The sequence below is a fragment of the Notamacropus eugenii genome, chromosome 1, assembly GCF_028372415.1.
Source record: "Notamacropus eugenii isolate mMacEug1 chromosome 1, mMacEug1.pri_v2, whole genome shotgun sequence".
Taxonomy (NCBI): Eukaryota; Metazoa; Chordata; class Mammalia; order Diprotodontia; family Macropodidae; genus Notamacropus; species Notamacropus eugenii.
In genome coordinates, this window is record NC_092872.1 from 193525015 (window position 1) to 193550061 (window position 25047).

The 25047-nt window shown below is 35.0% G+C and overlaps 1 protein-coding gene across 1 annotated transcript in view; it reads left to right on the forward strand.

The window, feature by feature from the left end:
* The window catches only part of FHIP2A (FHF complex subunit HOOK interacting protein 2A), a 45179-nt gene extending 21804 nt beyond the window's left edge, over positions 1-23375 (forward strand). The window contains exons 6-17 of the mRNA XM_072623318.1: positions 766-1059; positions 1271-1467; positions 2376-2490; positions 4292-4368; positions 4472-4664; positions 4922-5091; positions 12429-12572; positions 13543-13633; positions 17705-17848; positions 21131-21271; positions 22591-22694; positions 22797-23375. Of these exons, the coding sequence (XP_072479419.1) occupies positions 766-1059; positions 1271-1467; positions 2376-2490; positions 4292-4368; positions 4472-4664; positions 4922-5091; positions 12429-12572; positions 13543-13633; positions 17705-17848; positions 21131-21271; positions 22591-22694; positions 22797-22902 (1776 nt within the window). The 3' untranslated portion in view covers positions 22903-23375. The remainder of the gene's footprint in view (positions 1-765; positions 1060-1270; positions 1468-2375; positions 2491-4291; positions 4369-4471; positions 4665-4921; positions 5092-12428; positions 12573-13542; positions 13634-17704; positions 17849-21130; positions 21272-22590; positions 22695-22796) is intronic.
* Positions 23376-25047: the final 1672 nt, after the last annotated feature.

The following is a 25047-nucleotide window of genomic DNA, read 5'->3' on the forward strand; positions in this document are numbered from 1 at the left end:
AGATAGGTTTTGATGGATTCTAATTTGTGTCTGTGATATAGTTTTTGCTCATCTGTTTCTGTGCCCCAACTGAAAACTTTTCTTTTAAAATTGGTCTTTTCCTTTACGATTCTTTTTGTGTTTCAGGAAAACAAATTATCATAGCAGAAAGTTTGGAATCTTATCTTTGACGTTAGTAATTAAAATGCCTTCAAAGTGTTTCTCATTCTTGTTAAGAAGCATAAATGCCAAGAATATATGTTGAAATATTTACATGTAAAAGAACCTAGATTTATGAAAAAATCTTGAGTGCTGCAATATTTTGTTATTTAAAATTTTACATTTCATATTTTTATTTGTAAGCTTGTTATTCTCATGGCCTTATTGAAATCATTGATATTGTCTTCATGGTGACATGACTTTATGAACTTTATATCATGTTATTTTTTTTCTGTTATACCTAACATACAGTATCAATAAAGAAAGTTAAAGCAAATAATAGCCAAATTCGTGGTCACTTGTCTGTGCTGAAAAGATTTTACAGTTAGTATTAAGACTATTGTAAAACAGTTAAAAACATATTTTAAATTTGATACATAGTATTATGTTAAGCTGCAGTGTTTTGGTGTTTTTTTGTTTTTTTTTTTGGAGATAATACCTTGTTGATTGCTGTAAGACCTGCACTTATAAAATACTGATTTTATAAAACATCTACTTTTTTTTCCCCAGGCACCATAGTTTTTAGGGCTATTGGTGTGATTTTGAGAATGTTGTGATTCTTTTCAGAACAAGTTAAAATCATTGGCTTCCAGAGGAGAATCAGAAGTAATTCCAGAGGATACATTAAAAGGACAGGATTCCTTAACCACAGATACAAGACAGGCCTGTCTGCCTGAGAACCCCTCTGGTAGTATTGGAATGGTGCCAACGGAGGTAGAAGATGATCTTCCTCATCAGCCAGATGATCTGTCCACAAGATTGGATCAATTAAGTGTTACTTCACTTCCTGAGGCTTCTGCTGCTCGTCCACATCAGGATTACAATTTAGTAAATTCTTTGCTAAATCTTACAAGAAGCCCAGTAAGTTCTTTTGTTATTTACAAATCTTGTCATTTTTCTTTTGCATGATTGTGGTAACAAAATTTTGAAATAAAACTTTTAGGATCTTAAAAATCTGTTCTTAGTTTAGAAGAAAATGTATTAATATGTTTTTAAAGCTTCTTTTTCCCCTAAACTACTTATTGGACATCAGAATTATGATTTGAAAGGCTGCTGTTGTATTTTTTTATAGGATGGTCGAATAGCTGTGAAGGCATGTGAGGGTCTGATGTTGTTAGTAAGTTTGCCAGAACCTGCAGCTGCCAAATGCCTTACTCAGAGCACTTGTTTATGTGAACTACTGACAGACAGACTTGCTTCCCTCTATAAGGCCTTACCTCAGTCAGTGGATCCCTTAGATATTGAAACAGTGGAAGCAATTAACTGGGGGTAAGAAACTTCATTCTATTTCTCCATAAAGAAAAAAAAAATGTAAATTCTTCCATAATGTCTGTTTTATAGTGACCTTTACTTTTGAAAATCGTGTGTCATTTCTCTTCTAGAGATGTTTACATTTCACTGCTCTGTTTCAGGTTTGTAGAAGTACCTAATTTTGAATGAATTATTGTAATGGAATGGGTATTGGAGAGTACAAGCAGTAATATATTTAAACCACTTTTCTTTTGTCTTTGTTTAAGAAGGTAGTCTTTATAAATAGATAGTTCTAGTTCCCTTACTCAGGAATCAATTCTGGAGGTAAACCTTTCATAAATTTGGTTGCCTGCATGCTTGGGATATCTACCTTTAAATTTTGCCCTTCCCTCACATTTTTAAAACCAGAATTGTGGTACTGTTTCAGTCTGATATTTGAAAGGGGACCTTTTATTTAGCAGTCCAATAACTGACAGTCCTGTTATCACTCTGCACAGCAGAAAAGGGAAAGAATACTTACCTACCTGTTTATCATTTATTTGCAGATTGTCTTACCTTCCTTCACGTCTCTTCCATACCAGCAACTAGGAAACCTAGCTTTCTATTGTTAGTTTCCAGAGATTATGAGGAAGGTCAGAATAGGCAGGGATATTTTCTTTTCTCCTTAAACTCCATTTTTTTCTTCAGTGTTTCCATTTCTGTGCACTGAAAAAGACAATTGAAATTATTTGTTTTTCTAATCCTTCTTTGATTCCCTTTCACTACTTTGTGTAAACACTCTGTATTTTTGAAAATTATTCTTACCTTCCTCATTGTCATATGAACAAGAAATGAACCCAGGTGACAGAATGAAATGTGAGCATCCTGAAAGCTATAATAAAAATTTTTTTGATATCTTGTACTAAGTACTTTTCTGTACGTTACAGCTTGGATTCATATAGTCACAAAGAAGATGCATCAGCTTTTCCAGGAAAACGAGCCTTAATTTCCTTTCTCTCATGGTTTGATTACTGTGATCAGCTAATTAAAGAAGCACAAAAGGTTTGAAATATCTTTTGACTCATTCAAAAAATCATTCAAAAAATATAAATTTGTATTTGCTATTTGAAGTTTGAACTTCTTGCATGATACCAAAGATAGATTTTAAGGATATTAATAAGGTTTGCATAGTCTAGTTTAAAAAACAAATAATTTTTCCTAGGAATATGTAAACCGGCTGAGGTTCAAGTTGTAAATTGTTTTTATGACCTTGAATAAGTTAGTGTGACCTCATTTTTTAGTGTGTAGAATGGGCATAGCATTTGCTTCTAAAAATTTTCGGAAATATTACAAAGCATAATGAAAATAATTTATTTCTTTGAGAAACTTACTGTACTATAAGAAGGAACTGTTGTATTTATTCCTGTTGTGATCAGTAGATTATTCTAGGAGCTCCTCCCACCCCTGAAATGGAAACTAAGTTTCACTTCTTAGCAGATTGACTTCAAGTTACTTCTCTGCCATTTGCCTAGAATGCTTTAACTGTCATGATTTATGATAATCTTAATGGATAGCATATGATGCTTCCAGGTCTTCCAGATACTTTACATGCATTTTCTTTAATTTGACCAGTCTAACAGCCATGTGAAGAAGGTGCTGTTATTAATCCTATTTGCAGGGGAGGAAACAGAAGCTCAGAGGGGTTCAGTGACACTTGCCCAGGGTCACATAAGAATGTCTTGAGATGTAATTCAAATTCTAATCATCTGACTCCAAGTCCAGCACACTATACTATTCACTAGTTTTCTGAAGCAGATATAAGATAAATGAACTTACCAGCAATCAGATTAGTTTGTAAACTCTTGACAGGCTACCTAGATACCATTTAAGCCTTTTTCCTCATACTTCTGAACATTTGCCTTGACACATATGTGGATAGGGAATAAGGAATAATTTGAGTGCATTGTGTCAGTACCTCAGGGAACCTTGTTAGTCAGTGAGTAAACATTTGTTAAGCACTTGTTATGTTTCAGACACTGTCCTAAGCACTGGGGATACAAAGAAAGTGAAAAAGACAGCCTTTGCCTTCAAGGAGCTTATAATCCACTGGAGGAAGGAAGGTTCCACACAAAAGAAGTTAAAACCAAAGGAGAGGGACCTGATGAGACATGATGGAGAAGTCCAGAGCAGTGTAGCTGGGTGGGAAATAAAAAGATGACTGACCTAGATGCCCACCTTAAATGAAGGTTCTGGGAGGAGCTTGCTTACAGCTCTCCATCCTCTAATGTGACAGAGGATAGTGAAGATGTGAGTTCCAGGGCTGATATAGTCTTTTGGAAGAGGACTGACCAGCTGTGAGTGATTTTGTTGGTACAGAAACTCTCTCCTGCCCGTGCAGTTGTGATCCATCATTTCCAGTCATCCTGATCTATATCTTGCGCCTGGACCCAGATGGCTCCAGATGAGGGCGAGGCTTGTGACTCTCTCTTACTTAAATCCAATTCACTTGCAAGTCATAGAATAACCTTCCTGATGTCATGGTCCTCTTTGAGAACGAAGGACAAACAATATCCATTATTTATAGTCTTAGTCTAAATTTAAATTCTTTGTAGTCATACAACTAAGTGTCTGAAGAAGCATTATTTGAACCTATGTCTTCATGACCCCAAATCCAGCACTCTATTTGCTTTGCAATCAGATGCTTCTCTATTTGGGTCCATGTGATCAATTTATATACTTTAAGGAGGAAGGTTATTTTCCCCACATAATTAAATTAGGAAATTAGCTTTTAAATTTCCTAAATATCATTTAAAATATAGTATTTTATTTCAATTTATAAAATGTTGCTCTTATTGTATTTTAGACTGCTGCTGTTGCTCTGGCTAGAGCTGTTCGGGAAAGGTTTTTCATTGGTGTTATGGAACCACAGTTAATGCAAACGTGAGTAGCCTCTTTCCATTGAAAATTAATAATAATAAAATCAGCGTTTTTATGTCAAGGTAGTCTTTTCCGCCAGCACTAAGTATTTGTTTACTTTGTCCAGTTCAGAGATGGGTATTCTGACATCTACTGCTTTGCTCCATCGCATTGTTCGGCAAGTAACCTCTGATGTTTTACTTCAAGAAATGGTTTCTTTTATTCTTGGAGAGCAGAGGGAACCAGAAACTCTAGCAGAAATTAACAGACATCCACTTCGGCATAGATTAATTGAGCACTGTGATCATATATCTGATGAGGTGAGAAAAAAAGAATAATTTTGAATTTAACATTAGAAAGCTTAAGATACTGATATCTACTTATTGTGTGTGTGTATATATATATATATATATATATATATATACACATATATATACACATATATAGAGGTATTTATATATTACATACATTTTTCCATGTATTTACTTGCTAAAATTTGGAAACAAACTATGCACAAAGGCAAGAGTAATAATTTTAAAAGATATTTTAAAATTCATTCTTATACTTTTGATTACAGATTAGCATTATGACTTTAAGGATGTTTGAACATCTATTACAAAAACCCAATGAGCACATTCTTTATAACTTGGTTCTGAGAAATCTTGAAGAAAGAAACTACACAGAATATAAACCTTTATGCCCAGAAGATAAAGATGTGGTGGAGAATGGATTAATAGCAGGAGCAGTGTAAGTTTTTAACGTGTCAACTGAGCATCATAAGTAGACAGTTTCTTAAATACAGAATCTTAGAATTGAGAGGATCTGAGCAATAACCTGGTCCAACTTCATACCTAATGCATGAATGCTTTCTAATAGTGTCCCTACAGTATCATTAAATTCAACTTCTGCTTGAATAGCTCCAATGACAGGAAATCACTATTTGACAAGGAAACCAGTTATATTTTAGGGACAGCTACAATTCTTGAAAAATCTTTAAGCTGAAATCTTCCTTTTCACTGCTCTTCTCTTCCCGCAAAAAAGTGATAATTGGTTGTAATTCTTCCCTATTCATAAAAAATAATAAATGATATTTTCTTCATATAATGAAGCCCTTAAAAATATGAAGATAGGTATATATTCTCTGTAAGTACTGTGTAAACTAAACAATCCTGTTCTTCTCTGATAATCTATTTCACTTTTTGCTTTCTCTTTCCTCATGTCTCATTTTTATTTAGGAGATGAAAAATCCAAATCCCAAACATTCTAGCAGTTTATAAATTTATTTGAATAAAGTTTAGTTGCCATGACAGCATATAGTACAGTACTACTATATTGCCAGATGGAAAATCAGGAAGACATTGATTCAAACTCCACTTCTGCCACTTAACTAACTACGTGATCATGAAAAAGCCAATTCAGTCTTCTGAGCCTCAGAAGAGTCTCTAGGACTCTTGTTATAGATGGCTTGTGATCAGTATCAGGGGAAGAAGTACCCAATTAATGAAATCACAGATTCTAGACATATTGACATATAGATCTTTTAATCACACACACAAAAAACTGTTTTGTCTGCTTTAAGCTTAAGACAAAATTGATTTGGATTAACAAAAGCTAGCTTGTCAATAGTTAAGGAATATTAATACAGTATTCCTTATTTTTTTAGTCAGCTTAATGATATACTATCTAAATGGCAGGAATAGAACTTCAGAGGTATTATACAACTTTTAATTGATAGAGTTGCCTAAATCATGCTGGCCTACAAGATAGCTGATGATTTTATCATCTAGCCTCCACTTGTTTCTGAAGCAGGCCATTCTTCTTCTGAACATCTTTAATCATTAAGGAATTTTGCTTACATTGAGTTGAAATCTGATCCTCTGCTTTCTTGTTATTCAGTTGACCCAATTTGAGGTTTTCTTGGCAAAGACTGGAGAGGTTTGCCATTTCCTTCTCCAGCTCATTTTACAGATGAGGAAACTGAGGCAAACAGGGTGAAGTGACTTGCCCAGGGTCACATGACTAGGAGGTGTCTGAGGCCAGATTGGAATTTAGAAAGATGAACATTCTGGACTCTTGGCCAAGCACTTTGTGCACAGTGCCACCTAGCCAACCTTGACCCTCTGCTACTTCTATCCATTTCTTCTATTAAATCCTTTGGGTCCAGATGAAACAAATTTAGCCTTACTTGTACAGGATAGCCCTTCATGTGCACAATGGCAGCTGTCATGGCACCCTTCAATCTTTTCAAGCTAAATACTTCAATTTCTTCAATCATGTTTATGGCAGAGTTTCCAATTCCCTCTTCCCTGCTTCGGGGAAGTACTCCCCTGAGTACTATGCTTTATTTTTTTAATTTAATATTTTAAATTATGAACTTAAATACAAAAAAGGGACCTTTCCATCCACACAGAAGAATTCTGGCTTTTAAAAAAGTATGTAGATTCTACATGTTACTTTCAAAATTGCCCCGTGTCTGTGCTTCATTCTGAGCTTCCTTTTATTCTTTTCTGTGTGTTTAAAAGTATTATTTAGGCTTTTTTTTTTTTTGAAAGAGTTTTACTATTGCTCCCCTTCTCCTGACCTCTGTTTCCCTCTACCATTAGCTTAAAAAGGGGGGAAATGTAACATCATTAGAAATAAAACAAGAGTTAGGTAAACAGATCCACATACTGGCTATATCCAAATATGTCTGGACCTTATGGCAGTCCACTCTTTTCAGGAATTAAGTAATATATCTCAAAAGACAGCTGATCATTGCTTTGATGAGAGTTATTAAGACCTTTCAGAGTTATTTTTCTTTACAGTATTGTCCTTGTATAAATTATTTCCCTGGTTCTCTTAACTTCAGTGTATCAATTCAATACAATTATATGTTACAGTTTGTTCAGCCATTCCTTAATTGACTAAGAGACAAGCTAAGCTAGTCCCTCCTGCCCTCTTTCAAGATCATGAAGGTTGTTTTCCTGGTGACTGTTTTCTCCTTGATATTATTGTGTTTGAGCCCTGACACCTTCCTAATCCTGCTTGTTTCCTTATTAATTTGGAGGCCTTTTTTTACACTGTACTGTGTGCGTGTTGTTCCACTTTCCTTTGTCCATTTCAGTTAAGAGTGAAATTCATCTGATGCCCACTCTCCCCACCCCTTATTCCATGTTTGTATATTCCTTCCACATACCTAAATTGTGAAAACTACCAAGTTCCACCCCCTTTCTAGTCTCTCAGGGCAAGGTATTAGAGGTCACACAGCTCCTGAGCCTGGTCTTTCCCAGTCTGAGCACTGTGTTGGCTCACTGCTAATTACTTCCTGTTACATTTCCAGGGGGCTTCTAAGATTTCTTTTTTCCCTCCCCTCTGCCTTCACCATAGCTTTTTTTTTTTTTTAAACCATCATGGGTTTTTCTTAAGGGAGCCCTCTACTCATTCTACAGAGCTTTGCTGGCTACATGTATCTCTAGTTGTGCAGGGATACTGTACTGAAATGAGCTTTACTTAAGACTAGCTAATTTTACACAGGTCAAAGGTTAGATGAAATGATTCAGTCTGGTGTAAGTTTTACTGAAATGCTAGGTATATGGGAGCTGAGCAGTTTTTTGACAGGCTCAAGCTTGTCATTGTCTTCCTTGAAATGTGGTTTCCCAAAATTGTAATCATCAAGCTTGACCTTGAAGTTGAAATGGAAAAAAACAACGAAAAGCTTCCCTCCCTTTTTTGTAGAGGTGGATATGGATTATTACATGTATTTTAAGACTTTGTTAAAGTTGTCTGATTTTGCTAAATTGTTTCCCTCCCCCTACCCTGATGGCTTCCTGGGTAGTGAAAGGGAGGGGAGAGATAATTTTTAAAAGAAGTTGATATAAAACAAATGGTAACACTAATTTGCCTCCCTGGGTAGCGAACGGGGGCAGGAGGAGGGTGGGAAACTTATTTTTAAAGGTGGTGTAGAACAAAAGATAGCCATATTTTTTTTCCTTAATGTGGTACTTGATTATGAACAAAATACTCCAGATGTCATCTACCAGGATACAGGGATACATTGGGACTATAATGTCCCTTGTGCTCTACATTCTATTTCTGTTTAAACAGCCTAAGATCAAAGTAGTTTTTTTTTTTTTTTGGCTTCTGTGACACAATGTAGAATCATATTGTTTACAATCCACTAAAATCTTCATGTATTTTTCACTTGAATTGTTGTACGGACATTTCTCCCCCATCTTGTACTTAGGTCATTGTTCTTTTTAACCCAAGTGTAGGCTTACATTTATTCCTGTTGAACCATATCTTATTAGATTTTTCCCTTAGTCCTATCCCCATCAAGATATATTTGGATCCCAATTTTCTTATTTAGTGACTTTAGATCTCTTCTAGGAAGCAGCTTGGTAGATTAGAAAGAGCAATAAATTTATAGTCATAGGACTTGAAGTTGAATCCAGGCTCTGCTGCCACTTACTCCAGGTCTCTGGGCTTCAGTTTCTTTACCTGTAAAATCAGAGTATTAGATTAGATGCCCTCTAACATTTCTTTTAGACCTATATAAGCCATGCATGGGGCATCTCTGACAGGGGCCTCCACGTTATAATCCCTTTCATGGAGTGTGGACCACTCACTCTCTCCTTGCCCTGGCTAGATCACCTTCACTTCCTTCCCCCTTACACCAGTAGGTCTGAATTCCCAGAGAAGGGCCACCACGATGTGACTGTGTTTAAACTGTTTTTGGTTGTGAGGGGTAGCCCTGTTATGGGAGGATACACTCCCTCTACCACAACTGTAGAGAGCCTCCACCAATTTGCTTCCACTAAAATAAATCTAGTTACCCAAAATCATGATGATAATAATAGATTTTATAAATAGCCATTTATTTAACAATATGGTAAAAGCAACAATAACTATAACATTTTAAGGACCCATCGTAAGCAAATACAGGAATAGCAACCTATTGCATGAAAGTGGTTCACAGTCTTCCATCAACATACAGAAACTTGACATGAATGAGCAAAACTATGTGCTTAGTGTTATTCACAACTCTGACTTTACATGCCATGACATCATTGATCCATTCAGGAACATCTATATCATGGGAAACCATTTTTCTACTCAATTTCCTGTTTATAACTGCTCCCCCTTTGGCTTAATTTAATTCTTTTATTCTCAACTGACGAAGTGTTCACAAGCTCTTTTAACTCATAGTCACGTTTAAAAAAGTGTTTAAGAAGTATTAGTCTATTTTATTGGCTACTAATTCCCTGCAACCTGATGGCTGCAGAGGTTATCCTGCTGGTTCTCTGGGCAATGCATCAAAGCCTTTATTTCCCTTACCTGCTTTTCCCTTTCAGAACAAAGAAGGCAATAGAGAGGGTTCACACTGTGCAGTCCTCTAATGAACAATAGTGTTCTTCTAATGGAATTAGCCTTTCTCTAACGGATTAGAAATAAGCAGCTGACCCCCTCTTCTGTTGCTGGTTTCTCTGTGCAGCTCAGAGCTGACCTTACCATATCTTGCTTTCTCCTCCCTTTCTTGTCCTTTCTTCACCTCCTCCTCTTATGTGGTCACTTCCTTCTGGGGCTTAGACCTCAGGTGTGGAACTTGTTTTTCTGGGTAAAAACTCTCAAACTCCCATTTGCTGTTAATTACTAAATCATCCTTCTTTATCTGAAGGATAATCTCCTTCATATCTTCATAATCTCCAAATAGCCATTTGATTTGTCATTTTGGTTTGTTTTAACTTTTTAAACCTAAAACAGTAACATATATATAAGCTCTAGGACCATAATACTCTGCAGCTCCAGCCATTCCTCAGGCCACAATCTAGTCTTCTTAACCAACAGTCTCTGAGTTTGAACTTGCCTTCCATATCCATTACACAAGTTTTTAGTAAATAAAAGTTTCTGTCCCTTCAAGCCACCAAACTCTTCACCTATGAAAGAAGAGTCTCTGTACATCCTTTACAAGGTGTTTTAGGCCTTATCATTATATGAAAGTTTATTTTCTTCCCTTTTGGGGCAAACTTCTCATCTCCCATCTGAAAATTATATGTATTTAAATATGGATTTTAGGGTGGTTTTTTTTTTTAAGTAAACAAAAGTTCTTATCCCCTTTCACATACCAAATTGTTCTGACTTTACATCTAACTTCATGATGCTGTGCCATCTAAGCATGATGTTTATGCATTCAGCAAGTAAATGATAGGAATAGTGAACACAATAGACCAAGTCAAAGGCAGATGGCCAGATCACTTAACTAGAAATTTCAGTCCAGACTGTCATTGTTCTTTGGTATTAGTCATTCAACTAGTTCTGAATCTATCTAACTTTACAGTCATCTAGCCCACATTCATTATCTTTTCTACAAACATTTTATTAGACACTTTGTCAGATACCTTGTCAACATCCAGATATACTACTGTATTTATCATCTTCCCCTGGTCTGCCATTCTAGTAACCCTGTCCAAAAAAATAATAATATTGGTTTGGCATGACTTGCTCTTGATGAACTTATGTTGACTCAATAATCAAATCATCCCTTTCTAAATGCTTAGAAATCATGCTTTTAACAATTCATTCTAGAATTTTGTTAGGAAATAAAGTCAGGTTCATCAACCTGTAGTTTAAGAAGTCTACATTTCCATTTTTTTGGAAATTGGAACTGCATTTGCCATTCTTACCTGGAAGCACCACTACCATTCTCCATAGTTTGTTGTTTTGTTTTTCAAAAATGTGTGACAGGCATTCAGCACTTGCATTTGTAAGAATTTTTTATTGCCCCAGGATGTAGATTGCCAAGGCCTTGTGATTTTAATTCATTGACCTTTGTTTTATCTTACCATATGCTCACTTATCTTGGGTCTCACTTGTCTCTCCAGCTGAAGATGTTTCTTTATAAGAGAAGTCAGTAGCAGAGTAGGAGTTTAAGTAGTTCTACCTTTTTTCCATCATCCCATTCTGTTATTCTTTTCTCTGCTGGCATCAGTACTATCTATCCCTCTAATTTTTTTCTTGCCTCAACATAGTTTGTAAAACAAACAAAAACAATCACACACATTTTTGATATTAGCAATTCATTTCTAGCCTCATCTCACTCTTGTAGTATTCCTGACACTTTTATAGGCTGTACCACTTAGTTTTTCTTTCATCTTCTTTCTGTTTGTATGTTTCTAAAATCATTGTTGGCCATTGCATCATCATCAGTCTTTTTTCTTCCTTATTTGAAACATTTGTGTTTATTAAGGAAATTTTGTTCTTCAGATCAACTTTTTTTTGTAAGCCAACTTCTACTCTAGAATTTTAGTCCTGTAACTGCATTTATCATTAGAGAATGCTCTAGCAGATGTCCAAATACCTGATTTCTCTCATCATTACCCTTTCGTTGACTATGTGGGAGATCTGTGATCTGTTTCTGAAAGTTTTTGTCCATTTCTTTCTGGCAGCTGCATGCTTACCATAGTATTACTTTATACTTTTATTAGTCCTAACCGAAATGTTCTCTTCTATGCCTCCCCGATCTGGTTTGTGATTCTCCTCCCATGCATAAATCTTCTTGGTATACAGTGGTACTCCATTCCCCTTTCTGTCTTTTCCTTTTAGATAAAATTTAACTGTCTTTTGCTATCTTATAATCACATCCTATTCTCAACTTAAAATCTATAATTCATTTATCACCCACTCTTTGCTCTTTGAGGCCTCAAATATTATATTATTGGCTTTCTTTTTTGGATGTGATCTTCTGCGAATTAATTACTGAGCCATTAGCTTTATTTTTTTTTTCCTTTTATATTACCTATTCCATGTGATATTTAACTTAGTGTATATATGGATATGTTCAGTTTTTTGTTTTGTTTTTTTCCTCCTTCCTCTCTATTTTCCTGTCTAAAATCAACTCGTGTATCTGTAAGTCATTAAACAAATATATTTTACCATTTTTTGTTAGATACACTTCATCTGGTTAAGAATCTATAGTTCTCACTTAGGAAGTCTTTATTAAGAGATCCAAGTCTTTGTTCTCCAGCATCATCTCTGCATTCTTAAGTTTCATGTCCCATTTTAGAAAGGTTTTAACAAAGTATTTTCCTTATTTCTAAAATTTAACTTAGGGATTTGGAAGAAGATCCATTATTTACTGATCTTTCACCAGAAAACACTTTGTCAAATCAAGAGTGGCTTAGTTCTTCACCACCTACTACTCCAGAACACCCTAAAAATGATGGAAAAACTGAAGTCCATAAAATTGTAAATAGGTAAGTTTCTGTTTAAATAGATGTATATGTCTTCACTTTAATTTTTATGTGTAATTGATGTGAATGTTATTTACATAGCTGTTTATTTGAATTTTTCCAGAAACATTGTGGAGTTGGTGGAAACCTTCACTTTCACAGCTTTTCTTATTTAATACAGTATAAGGAAACTGATAACTATTTGCCATTCTTGAAGATTAAAGCTGAAGGCAGTAGTTAAGCCCAAGAGAAAACATATTTAATTGGCATCTAAACATGCAAATAAATATATGTGGTTTTTTAGCAGGATCAAAATATTGATTGTTCTTATAGATTTTAAAAATTAAATAATTAAAATAAATAATTAAATTTAAATAGTATGATAATTGGGAAACATTAAACAATACCACATTGTCTTTTGATTCAGATAAATTTTCTTGACCAAACACGTTTCTATCCATTTTCTTATTTCTGTTTAGATTTTACTGAATGAGGCCAACAAAAAATATAGACATTTATCTCCCTCTGCTTCCCCATGACCAAAAGCCTTTCTCTTCTCACTTTGCTCAAATACTAATTTGAGATCTCCTACTAGGATAGGGTTGATGTCTTTATAGATTTGCTTGTTACTTAAGATCAACAATGTCTTAAATTTACTTGGGCACTGAAAATCTGTTTCCACTGATGAACAGATATTATATCTGCTTGTTCATGAGCATTAGGATAAAACAAAAAACAGACCCAAGTTGTTTGATAAAAATTCCTTTAAATGTGACTTTTGAAATTACAGAAAATATATTTTGCTAGTAATATATTTGCGATAAAGTTAGGCAAGTAATATACTATCATCTATAATTTTTCGAAGAAGTCTGCTCTTGAAGTGACTTATTTCTTCTCAAAAGGCATCACTAGGCAAAGGCAGTTGCTTTTAAAAAATACTGTTAAATATAGACACAGTAGTACTTAGAATGTCTTACTTTTTTGTTTGTTTAAGTTTTCTCTGTCTAGTACCTGATGAAGCAAAATCATCCTACCAGGTAGAGGGCACAGGTTATGACACCTACCTCAGAGATGCTCATAGGCAGGTAAGTAAAGCAACTAATTTTTTCATTGGATTTTTTATAATGAATTCGTTAAGGAGGTACAGACTGAAACAAGAACAGTATGAAATTTCTTTTCTCTCTCTTTGTGTTTATAAATTTGACTTAACTGTGCCCCTTTGTATTTGTATGCTGCTAGATGATTTCCATCCCTTTCTTCCTTCCTGTGTGAACTTGACTCCCTAGCCATTCTGAATCACTCTTTCCCCTAGCCCCACCAGATAAGTTTCTTTAACTCAGTGCTGTTTGAGGGAGAAAAGATTGGGAGGGAGAAGCAGGGAGAAAGAATGAGAAAATGCTGCCAATCCCCAGCTACCACTTCTCCCTCTTCCCTACCCTACTTAATTCTCCCTTCCCTCATAGAGGAAGCCACTGTAGACTCCAACAGTTAGGGAGAAGTGAGGAAGGAAAACCTTCCTTCTGTTCCTTACATCTTCCCTCTTTATCTCCCAAAAAGAGAAAGAAAGAAACTCTTTCCACATCCTCATTCCTTCAGCGACCAATCTGAAAAAAGACTGAGGAGGGAAAACCTCTTTCTTTCTCATTGAAGCCAGCCACGCACTATGCTAAGTGCTGGAGATGCAAAGAAACATAAAAAACAGTCTCCACCTTAAGGAGTTTACGGTTTTATAGAGGGGAAAAATGCAAATAACAGTGTACAAACAAAATAGATGAAGGATAAATTGAAGATAGTGAAGCGAGGTAAGACACCAGCATTAAGGGAATTCAAGAAAGGATTCTAGTAGAAGGTGGGATTTTGGCTAGAACTTGAAGGAAGCCAGATAAGAGAAGAAGCCAGGAAGCAGAGATAAGGGAGGGAGAGAATTCCAGGTGTGAAGAGCAGCAGTGAAAATGCAGAGTTGGGAGATGGAATGGATATTACAACAAGGAAGTCAGTATTACCAGATTGCAGAATACATGGAAATACATGGAGGAATAAGTTGTAGAAAAAGTAGGACAGGAAAGGTAGGAGGGGGCTAGGTTGCGAAGAGTAATGAATACCAAATAGGATTTTATATTTGATCCTGGAAGTGATGGGATCCATTATAGTTAGTCGAATAGCAGGATGACCGAGTCAGACTTGCAATATGAGAACATCAGTTTCATAGGTGAGTAGAAGATGGGCTAGAGTAGGGGAACGACTTAATGGCAGAAGACCACCCAGCAGGCTTTTGCAGTAGTCTAGATGTAAGGTGTTGAGGGTCTGTACCACCACAGGATAGTGGTAGTGTTAGAGTAATGTAGAAAACATATATGAGAGATGATGTTACCAAGGTAAAAATTGACAGGACTTGGCAACAGATTGTATGTTAGGAGGTAAGAAAGAGCAAGGGATTGAGAATGACATCCAGGTTGTGAGCCTGGATGTCAGGAGGGTCGTACCCTTGACAGTGATAGGGAAGTTAGGAAGAAGGAAGGACTTGGAAGGGGTGAGGAAAAAAAATAAATTCAGTTTTGGATATATTATGTTACGGATAAATATAAGCCATCCTGTTTGAGATGTCCACTAAATAGTTGGAAGTGTGGAAGTGGAGATCAGGAGAAAGTAAGGCTGACTAAGTATCATCAGCATAAAGCTGACAATTGAATCCACCGGACCTGATGTGATCACTAAAGCCCAAGTCAGAGCCCTGCTAGATATCGATTTTAGTGGTTGTGATCTGGAGGAAGATCAGCAAAGAAGTCCTAGAAGGAGTGGTCAGATAGGAGGGGAACTAGCACAGAAGAGTGTCATGGAAACGTAGATAGAAGAGAATATCAAGAAGAAGATGGTCTACAGCATCAAAGACTGAAGAAAAGTCAAGCAGCAGGATTGAGAACAGGCTCCCAAATAAAAAGAACAAACCACTTCATCATGCCCCCAGCAGCCATTCCCTGTTTTCGGACATCTCTTTCCTGACTCTCCCAGTCCCCAATCTTGTGCCCAATCTTCATTCCTTGCTTTTTTCCAAACCAAGCTCTAGGCCCTGAGAACCAGTACAGTAAAAACTTAAAAATCATAGATTCAGACCTGGAAAGAACCCATCTGATCTCTTCTTCATTTTACAAATAAGAAAAAGAGGGCCCAGCGAGGCTGAATGATTTGCACAGTCTCATCGGTGATAAGTGACAGCGCCAGGACTCAAAACTGGGTCTTCTTGTTCCAAATCCACTGTTGTTTCCCTTGTGCTACATTACTCAGCAGAGAGCAGGGTGAGAGGTCTTTCTTGCATCTGACGTTGTTGTAACTACAAATGTGTTTTCTCATAGAATCATAACAGCTGCTAAACAAACAGTGGAAAGAAAGGTGTTCCTGGTATCCCTAATTTGAAATTCAAATGTATTTTCTCATGGAATCATTCTTTTAAAAAGCTAAATATTTGAAATGTAATTTTTCAGCCTCCCAGATGCACCTGTAGATAATTTATGGTTTAAAACAGTTCATTTAAACCAATTCTTTCAAATTGGTTTTAAAACCATGTTACTTTATAATTGAATAAAAGATCTAAAATTTGTAAGCTCTAATGGAACAATATAATATAAATGTTAAAGAGGACTTTGGATAATTGATAAATATCAATGTAATTTTCAGAACTACTTCTGGATCAGAATTTTAAAGAACTTAGAGTAAAAATGCATTATCTGAGTTACAGAAATAAAATGTTAAAGCCTAAGGGCCAAAATCATTTGAAATTGACAGTTAACTTGAGTTCCATTGTTTCTGATTCTCCCTTGTCTAGTCTGCTTTATTGATTCATATTGCTAAACACATTATTATTATTAATGTTTCAGTACGTAACCTGTATTGTATAAGACATAAAATTCCTATTTTAACAAACATTAAATTGTTTAGATGACTGCTGCTTTGTAATGTAATCTGAAGTCCAGAAGTGTAATTCCATTTTCATCCCTACCTTTTTTCATTATTTCCCTTTATATTCTAGGTCTTTTATTTTTCAAAATGTTTTGTTATTATTGTATCCTTCCTATAAGGTATCTCTTTGGTAATTTGATTGGTATAACATTAAAATGGCAAATTAACTTTGATAATATTATTTTCATCATATTGACATGCCATAGCTATTTATGCTCCTTAGGCTATATATGTTTATTTCTTTAAGGAGCACTTTGAATCTATTCAGGTGTTTTGTGTGCTTTGAAATTCATAGTAACTTGAGGAACTTAGCATTTTAATTGTCATTTTTAAAAATGACTCAAAGATATTTTTTAAAGACTACAGTTACCAATAAAGAGTTTTACATTTTGTCATGAATGCCTTTTATCTGGACTAAGGTAAATTTAAGAAGATACCATATAGGGAGTATTCTTTTGGGTAGATTTGAAAGTTGCCTATTTAAGAAGATAATATTCTTTTTATTGTTGATTCTTCCAGTTTTATAATCAGATGAGAGAAAAATTCTCACTTATATTTGAGAGTGCCTCTTTCTTGAAATAGCAGCTATAGGCCCTATCTATGAACACATGCTTTTTTGCTGGTAAATAGCTATCTATTCATTTTCATTCCATTTGATAATAAATTTGGTGTTTTGGTCAGGATTTATGTTACTTTTGAAGTCATTCCATGACTTTGAAATATTGAAGCAATATTGAAATATTGAACGGAAGAAGTGAGAAAGCTTTTTGTAACCATAGTACTTTGTCATTGTACTCTATGCACTCTGCCATCTTGTCTCAGGGCCTTTCAGTTAGATGTCTCTCCTTGTGGCTGTAGAAACCATGCACCAAGAATAACCCAGTTAAGATCCAAGGATAACAGATGGTGAGCTGGTACACACTCTAGAGAATGTTTATTCTAAACCTCTCATTTTACAGACAATGGAAACCAAAGCCCTAAGGGATTAAGGCCATTTGCTTAAAGTAACAATTCCTAGTAGTCAGGATTCAAATCCAAGGCTTTTGAGTTCAAATCCAGCACACTTTACTCCTTTCACTGTGACGTCTCTTGTGTATCTAGCATACCACTTGTTTTGTTGAATAAATATATAGTAATGTATTTCTGAAAATCACTTTTGTATAAAATTTGTTAGCCCAACTATCAAAATTACTTTTTCCTAGTTCCGGGACTATTGTTCTATCTGCTTAAGATGGGAATGGCCTGGATCTCCAAAAGCATTGGAAAAGTGCAATTTAGAAGCAGCTTTCTTTGAGGGTCATTTCTTGAAAGTCTTATTTGACAGAATGGGAAGGATTCTTGATCAGGTAATTGAAAATTAAGTACTTATACTGTGTTTTGTATTCTTTAGAATTACTATTCTCTGTAAATTGTGCTTGTTTTAATTTATCTTCAACATAGCAATTATATATTCTTCGATTCTCTTACTTGATATACTCTTTCTCTCTCAGTTTAATAACCTTACCGCCGATGACCTAAGTAATTTCCCTCAATGCTCAGCTTAGGAAGCTAAACTTGGATTTAGAAGGATATTTAAAAGAACATTAGAGAGTTAGAGGTAACATTATATACAAATTAATATTCATTAGCTTTTTTTTTCCCTTGCAAAATTGCTGAAGTTCAGTATTGGAGTTTTTTTGGGTCCATGATGTCTTTTTGATGCCTTAGAATTCTGCTGCTACTTCCATTGTGGCGATTCTTAACCCATGCACACCTCTCATCCTCTGCACTTCTTGTCTACATTCCTTTTATAAATCCACTCTTGAGAATCTACCCAATGCAATGGAAACACTTCCTTTAGGGTTTTTAACATTTTGTATTTGCCATTTGTAACACTTAGCCTCACTATAATTTTATCTAATATATTAGAAAACTAAGCTTGCTAATCTGAACCAGGGGTCAGCAAACTGACTGGTCCTCTGTTTTTGTACAGCCCATGAGCTAAGACTAATTATTACATTTTTATGGCCTTTTGGTCCCCAGGCCATAGTTTGCTGACACCTGGTCTAGACTATAAGTAAAGGTATAATCAAACCTTCATAATTTTCTCTTTGAAACTGCAAGAGAATAGATCATCACATAAGCATCTTTATGCAACGAACTCATGAAGAGTTCTGGTTATTTTTTCAGGTGAGGGAGGAAAAAATGACAAAATTACTTTGTTACTTCAAAGGTGAATAAAAATAATCACTATCAATTGGCACACTGGAACTCTTTCTCAGGCTTCAGTGATGATGCACATTCGAACTACTTATTCCCTTTACCAGTGAGTAATGTAGGTTTAAATCTTATTCTCTCCCTCACACACTAACAAATCATCAGGGTAGTTAGTTTTCAAAGATAACTTTATATTGACTGTGCAATTTGGGGGAAATGGGAGGAAACCACTTTTAAGTTATCCAATATAGAATAAAATTTTATATATTTTCAAATTGTTTCCCTTGAGATCTTCCGGAAAAAGTGCCAATGATTTTTAAATAAATTCTGAAATATTACAAAAATTCCATCCCTTAACTTTAAGAAGACACAGTATTAAAAGTGCTGAAGAAAATCAGGTAAAGAAAATAATAGCAAATAGCTTTTGGAAAGTTTATTACAGAAAGTTCTGTAGTATTTGATTGGTATAAGCTTTTGGAGATCAAAGTTTCTAGCGGTCATACATAATGTTTTGGCAACTGGTATATATTAGTTATACTACTCTTTATCTTACTATCTTATTTACCTTGTTGAAAATCTCTACTGGGTACCAGAGCTAGTTGGTCATTCAGTTATAGTATGTTGAGCACAGTATATGAGCACAGTATATAAATGCTGCTCCTGTTCTGACTTCATAGCTTTACTTGGCTACCTAGTTAAAATGTCAGTATGCATAAACAACCTGTTACTTGTCATCATTCCAGTGCTTAGCACAGTGCCTTGCACACAGCAGACATTTAATACATTTTATTAACTGATGGATTGATCACTAAATACTCTGAGAAGTGTGCTAATTTAGAATCTGAATGTTGGAGAGTGAGAACTTCAGGATTCAAATTGAGCCCCCTTCAGTTTTAAATTTTTTTCTCTGGGTTTCTTCATGTGATCTCTTTAGTACCTTTAAAAAAGATGTATATTGAAGACAAGTTTCCTAAGGTAAAATGATTGTGGTTCTAAGATAAGGGTTTTAATTTATTCTGATCCATCATTAATGTAACTTAGTTAATGTTCAAATGGTTCTAGTAGTCCAAAATGAATAACTTTTGGACTTCAATCCATACTATTTTCATTATCATTCTAATTATATTTTTCTTAGGTTCTGAATGGCAGAACTAAAGTACACTTAAAAATTCAAGACCATTTCATACAAAAATTATGGTATAATTCTTCATAGTTTGAGTTATCTTTTTCGTATTCTTTGATACCAAGAGTATAACTGTTAAGTAGAATTCTTGCTTTCTTTTTTTAACATGTCACTTCAACTTGAAACTAAAGAAAAATTAAAGTTTGTAGACCAGCTGTTGCTCTTGTTATCTTAGTTGTGTCTTGTCAGGGAACAACTCTGTCGTGTTATCTGAGCAAGAAGTACAGATAAGGATAGGGAATGTATGCTTCTCTTCTGTTCTGGCAAAAAACAGGTAGAATTCTCAGATTGGGAGTGGCTCATAGATAACACTTTTGAAAAGATAATTCCTTAATTCAGTGATAAAACTAGATTTGATTGAGACCACAGAGCTGAAATCTTCCATTTATTCAAATAAGTATCAGTTTTGTTTCTTTTAGCACTTAATGAAATGTTCCTTGTTATTGTAAACTGCCTGGGTTTGCCAGATTTAGACCTGCCATGGCTAGGTGTGTTTTTTTCCTTTTGCTTTGTTTTTAAAAAGCTATTTGATTGAGTCACTCATGAATTATCTTTAATATTATTGAAGATTGTATTAAATTTGATCATAAATCATTCTTATTTCCCACCTTCACCTACATCCTTGCTATATTCATGGCTCCTTTCTGTCCACTCTATTCCTCCATGGAGGGAGAGGAGAGACAATATTATATTTTTTATACACATCATGTAGGTGTTAATCGTTGGCTTTTCTTAATTCTTTGATTGCTTATCTGTTGGGAAAAAGGCTTACTGAGACATGGATCCTACAGAACATTTTAGAAGCTAGAAGAGACCTTACTTCTATAGTCCAGCCCCATATTTGATCTTAGCCAAAATACTGAGAAGCATTACCCCTTCCTTTTTACAGAGAAGGAGATGAAGACCCACAGAAGTAAAAGTGATTTTCCCTAAGTCAAAAAATTAGGATTTCTGGGTTTTCTACATTAGACAGTGAAAAATACAGAAGTATTTTAGTTATGTTTCCATGTCTTTATGTATGAAAAAAATCCAAGGCTTTTTGGGTTAGAGTCTTTTGGTTAAGGTTGTTAGGGCTGATATGGTGATAGATTTGCTTTCTTTTAGTTGCAGCATACCATAGTGGAAAAGTAAGAAAGTGGAATGTATTTTCTGATGAATTTAGGTTGAACAGTAAATTAAGTGGAATGACATTAAATATGTAAGAAAAATCATGTAAGATATTTCTCTTTTTGTTTTTTCCTTTCCACAGCCATATGATGTAAATTTACAAGTAACATCAGTGTTATCCAGACTTTCTCTTTTCCCTCATCCTCATATACATGAGTACCTTTTGGATCCATATGTGAATCTGGCTTCTGGCTGTAGATCACTATTTTCTGTTATTGTCAGGGTGAGTGATTAATATTGTGTATTATATCAGGTCTATACAAGTGCTAGTGTATTGTTAAAATTATTAAGGGAATGTAGCTTTATATGCCAGATTTCATAAAGTATATGCAAAAGGAAATACTACATACATATAAGCCCTGAAACAAGTTTACATTCACTAAAGTCTCTTCCAACCCCAATATTCTATCACCCAGGTTATACATAAAGAAGTAGTTTAATGTAAAACAGTTAGATAAGACAAATACCTACCGTGAAAAAAAAGGTGAGTACAGATGGACGTTATGCTATAATATATACTGAACACTGAACAAGGAGTCAAATGTGGGTCCTGCTTATTAAATAGCTATGTGAGTATGTGCAATTTACTTCCCCTCCTTTTGACTTAGTTTCTTTTGCTCTGAAATGAAAGTGTTGGATTAGATAAACTCTAAGGACCCTTTCTGCTTTAGCAATCATAAAATCATATCTCTGGAGCTAGAAGGGACCTTGGAGTTACCTAGTCCAGACCTATCATTTTACAAAAAAAGAAACAAAAGCTAAAGAAGTTAATAGACTTATCCAAGGTCACCTAGAGAGTGACAGAAGTGTGAGGTGGACTCAGGTCGTCTTCCTTAAAGTCCAGCATTGTTTCCCTGTTTCCATTGTACCAAGCTGATCTTAATCTATGAGTCTGTGAAATTCTGCTTTAGCTACAGATAAAGAAACTGTAACCTGCACTAAATGTGGGAGTCAGAAGTCCTGGATCTGATTGACCGCTCCTGATGATGTCTGTGACTTGGGGCAGGTCGTTTAACTTCTGGGCTTCAGTTTCTTATCTGTAAAATAAAGGGGCTGGATTCAGGTCACTTCCAACTCTGTATTTGTGTTCATGTGAATATTGGAAAGTGAACCTTTAAAAGCTTTTGAGTTAGGTATTTACACTAAGTGGGTACGTTGTGAATACATTGTCAAAGACAAGTACATTTAAAGTAAAAACTGACATTTTCCTCTCATATCTTAAGTAAAGTAGGTTATATAGAAGCTTTATAATAATAGCAAATCCATTTGTACATTGCTTTAAAGTTTGCAGAGCACCTGCACTGTAATTCTCTTTTAGGTAGAGTGACTGTATATAATTATCCTCTTTTCCACACAAGTCAACCATTGTCCAGAAAGAATTAAGTTTTTGAGGTCAGAGCCTAAATTTAAACCAGATTTTGCTGAAACCAACCTTAGCATTACTCCCCCTACTTCACATTACTGTGAACTGCTCTGCTTTTCCAGGAGGTTCCCATGCATGGGATTTGAGGGACAGAGTGTCTTTGTTTCTGTGTATTGCAGGTTGTTGGAGACCTTATGGTCCGAATCCAGCGGATTCCAGATTTTACCCCTAAACTTCTTCTGGTCAGAAAAAGACTACTTGGTTTGGAGCCTGAAGGCCCAGTGTAAGTCACAATTACTCGTGTTATCATATGAAAACTTATAAACATGTTGCTATTTTGTGATGATTCCCTTTTAAAGTACCCTAGCTCATTTCTCTTTACTAGGATTGACCACATGACATTACTAGAGGGTGTGATTGTTCTGGAAGAGTTCTGTAAGGAATTAGCAGCAATTGCATTTGTGAAGTATCACACTTCATCAACACCATGAAGAACATCTTTATGGTAGCCTCCATGTCACCCAGGCAAGAAAGGATGAAGCCTTAAACTGGCCAGAGGCATGGAGGACAAGCTGAATGGACCTTCTTGGTAACAGGTGTACAGTTTTTGACATTGTCTTTGTTGTAATGTTTCTGTATATAATTGCACGGCATTGAACCCAGGATGCAATCAGAGGAACTTCAGGAAACAAAGATTTCTAATAACTGTTTCAAAAGCTGTAAAAATTTCTGATGTCATCACTTTGATGATCTTGTCTTATTTTAATATCATTTTAGGTAGTGAGGCTTTTTGACACTCTGAAGCTCAGTGCACAGGTTCTTTTGGATTGATGTGTAGCAAAGAAAATCATTGGTTTTTGTAACTTTTTTCATGTCAGAATACTTATCAAACAAAACATGTAAGTGGGAATCGGAAAATGCTACGTATGCATAAAAAAGAAAACTTTCTTCAATACAGAAAAAAGGAAGGGAAAAGTATAATGTGATAACTGAAGATAGGAATTTTTAGAACAAATTAGTTCCCTTTAATCTTTTATAAGAAAAAGAATAATTTAGTACAGTGAAGAAATTCTTAATTCATGTACTGGATATTTAATCAATTACATATTTCTCAAAATATTATTTTAATCTCATTTAGTAATGTAAAGAATTGATTTCATATGTTGGTCCCAGTTTATTTAAACTATCATATTTGCCACTGTGTTTGCTAAAACAGAATTTTTTTAAGAAGCTTATTTAACACAAATTGGGTTAAGAACTTTTTGTGCCTTGGCAGTGTGTTTTGTGATTTTTATTATGCTGTTGAATTTCATGGTAGTTTCTAGGCAAGGAGCTGACTTGATGCCACTTGAGTAAGCAGCAATCAGAATGCCAACATCCTCAGTGTTTACATTTTTCTTTATAGAAATCTTTGTTGTGTAGGATTCTAAAAGAAAAAAAATCACAGTCTTTTAGTGTCCTGCTTATATGTCAAAAGGTTTTCATAAATTGCTGTGTGTGTGTGTGTGTGTGTGTGTGTGTGTGTGTGTGTGTGTGTGTGTGTGTGTGTGTAGAAAGTGGGTGCTGAAGGGATCTATTGGATTTTTGGGTAGCTTATCTAAATGATACTGGTCAGGAGTGCTTTGTGGAAAAAGCAGTGTTTGTTGCTGCTACTTGGCCTTTTAATTTAATTGATTTTTGGTATTCATATCAGTTCTTCTAAGTTTGTCTGTTTAGGAGTTTTTTCGTTGTTGTTGTTAACATTTTTAAAGTTAAGCAGCTGCACTTTCTTTTTCTTCGTTACCGGTCCACTTAAAGATATTTGGGGGAAAGAAGTTACCTCTATGGTCGTTTAAAGGGAATCTCTCACTGCCTCTTTGGAAAAGTATATTTACTTAGCACATATTTGCATATTTGAAGACTGCACTGTCTGTATATTGGACCAAATTATAAACCTTTGTGTATTTAGGACTTTTGCTATTCATTTTTCTGTTCTTTTATGTTTCACAAAGCGTTATTATATAAGAACAGATATCAAACAATGATGAGTATTCTTAACAGTAGTAGATTTACCACCTTTTAAGAGACTATGTGTTTCTTAAATGGTTTAATCCAAATTTGTAATGACATTCCAAATTTTTAAAGTAAATTAACAAAAAGAAATCAAATTCTTAAACTGCAAGTATTAACATCATGTGTAGTTTTCTTTGAAAGGTTTTTACAATGGAGTCATTCAGTCTGCTGTTGTTATCAGTCAGTTCATGCGAAGAGTGCTGCATTCTTACTCTGTTGAAGGAGTTGTTTACCTAATTTGGACTATTTGAAGTTTAGTGCAGTAAGGTAAATTTTGCTTATTAATATTTTCTTGTTTGTGTATCATTGTTTAATGCTTAAGATGTCACTGTGATGCTGTTACCTCTCAAGCCAGATACTGTTCAGTTCTCACTCTCAGAAATGGCTGTTCCAGCTCATCTGTGAAATGAAACTAGGAGCTTTATAACTGTTTTTGTAACGGGTGCTGCTTATGAAGCCACAGTTATAGTAATACAGTGACTCTTCCAAATAAGTTAACAATTAAGATATACTTTGCTTTTTTAAATTTTTTTCTAATTTTCACATGCACTTTTCATGTTTAGGAAGATATGAAAAATCACTTA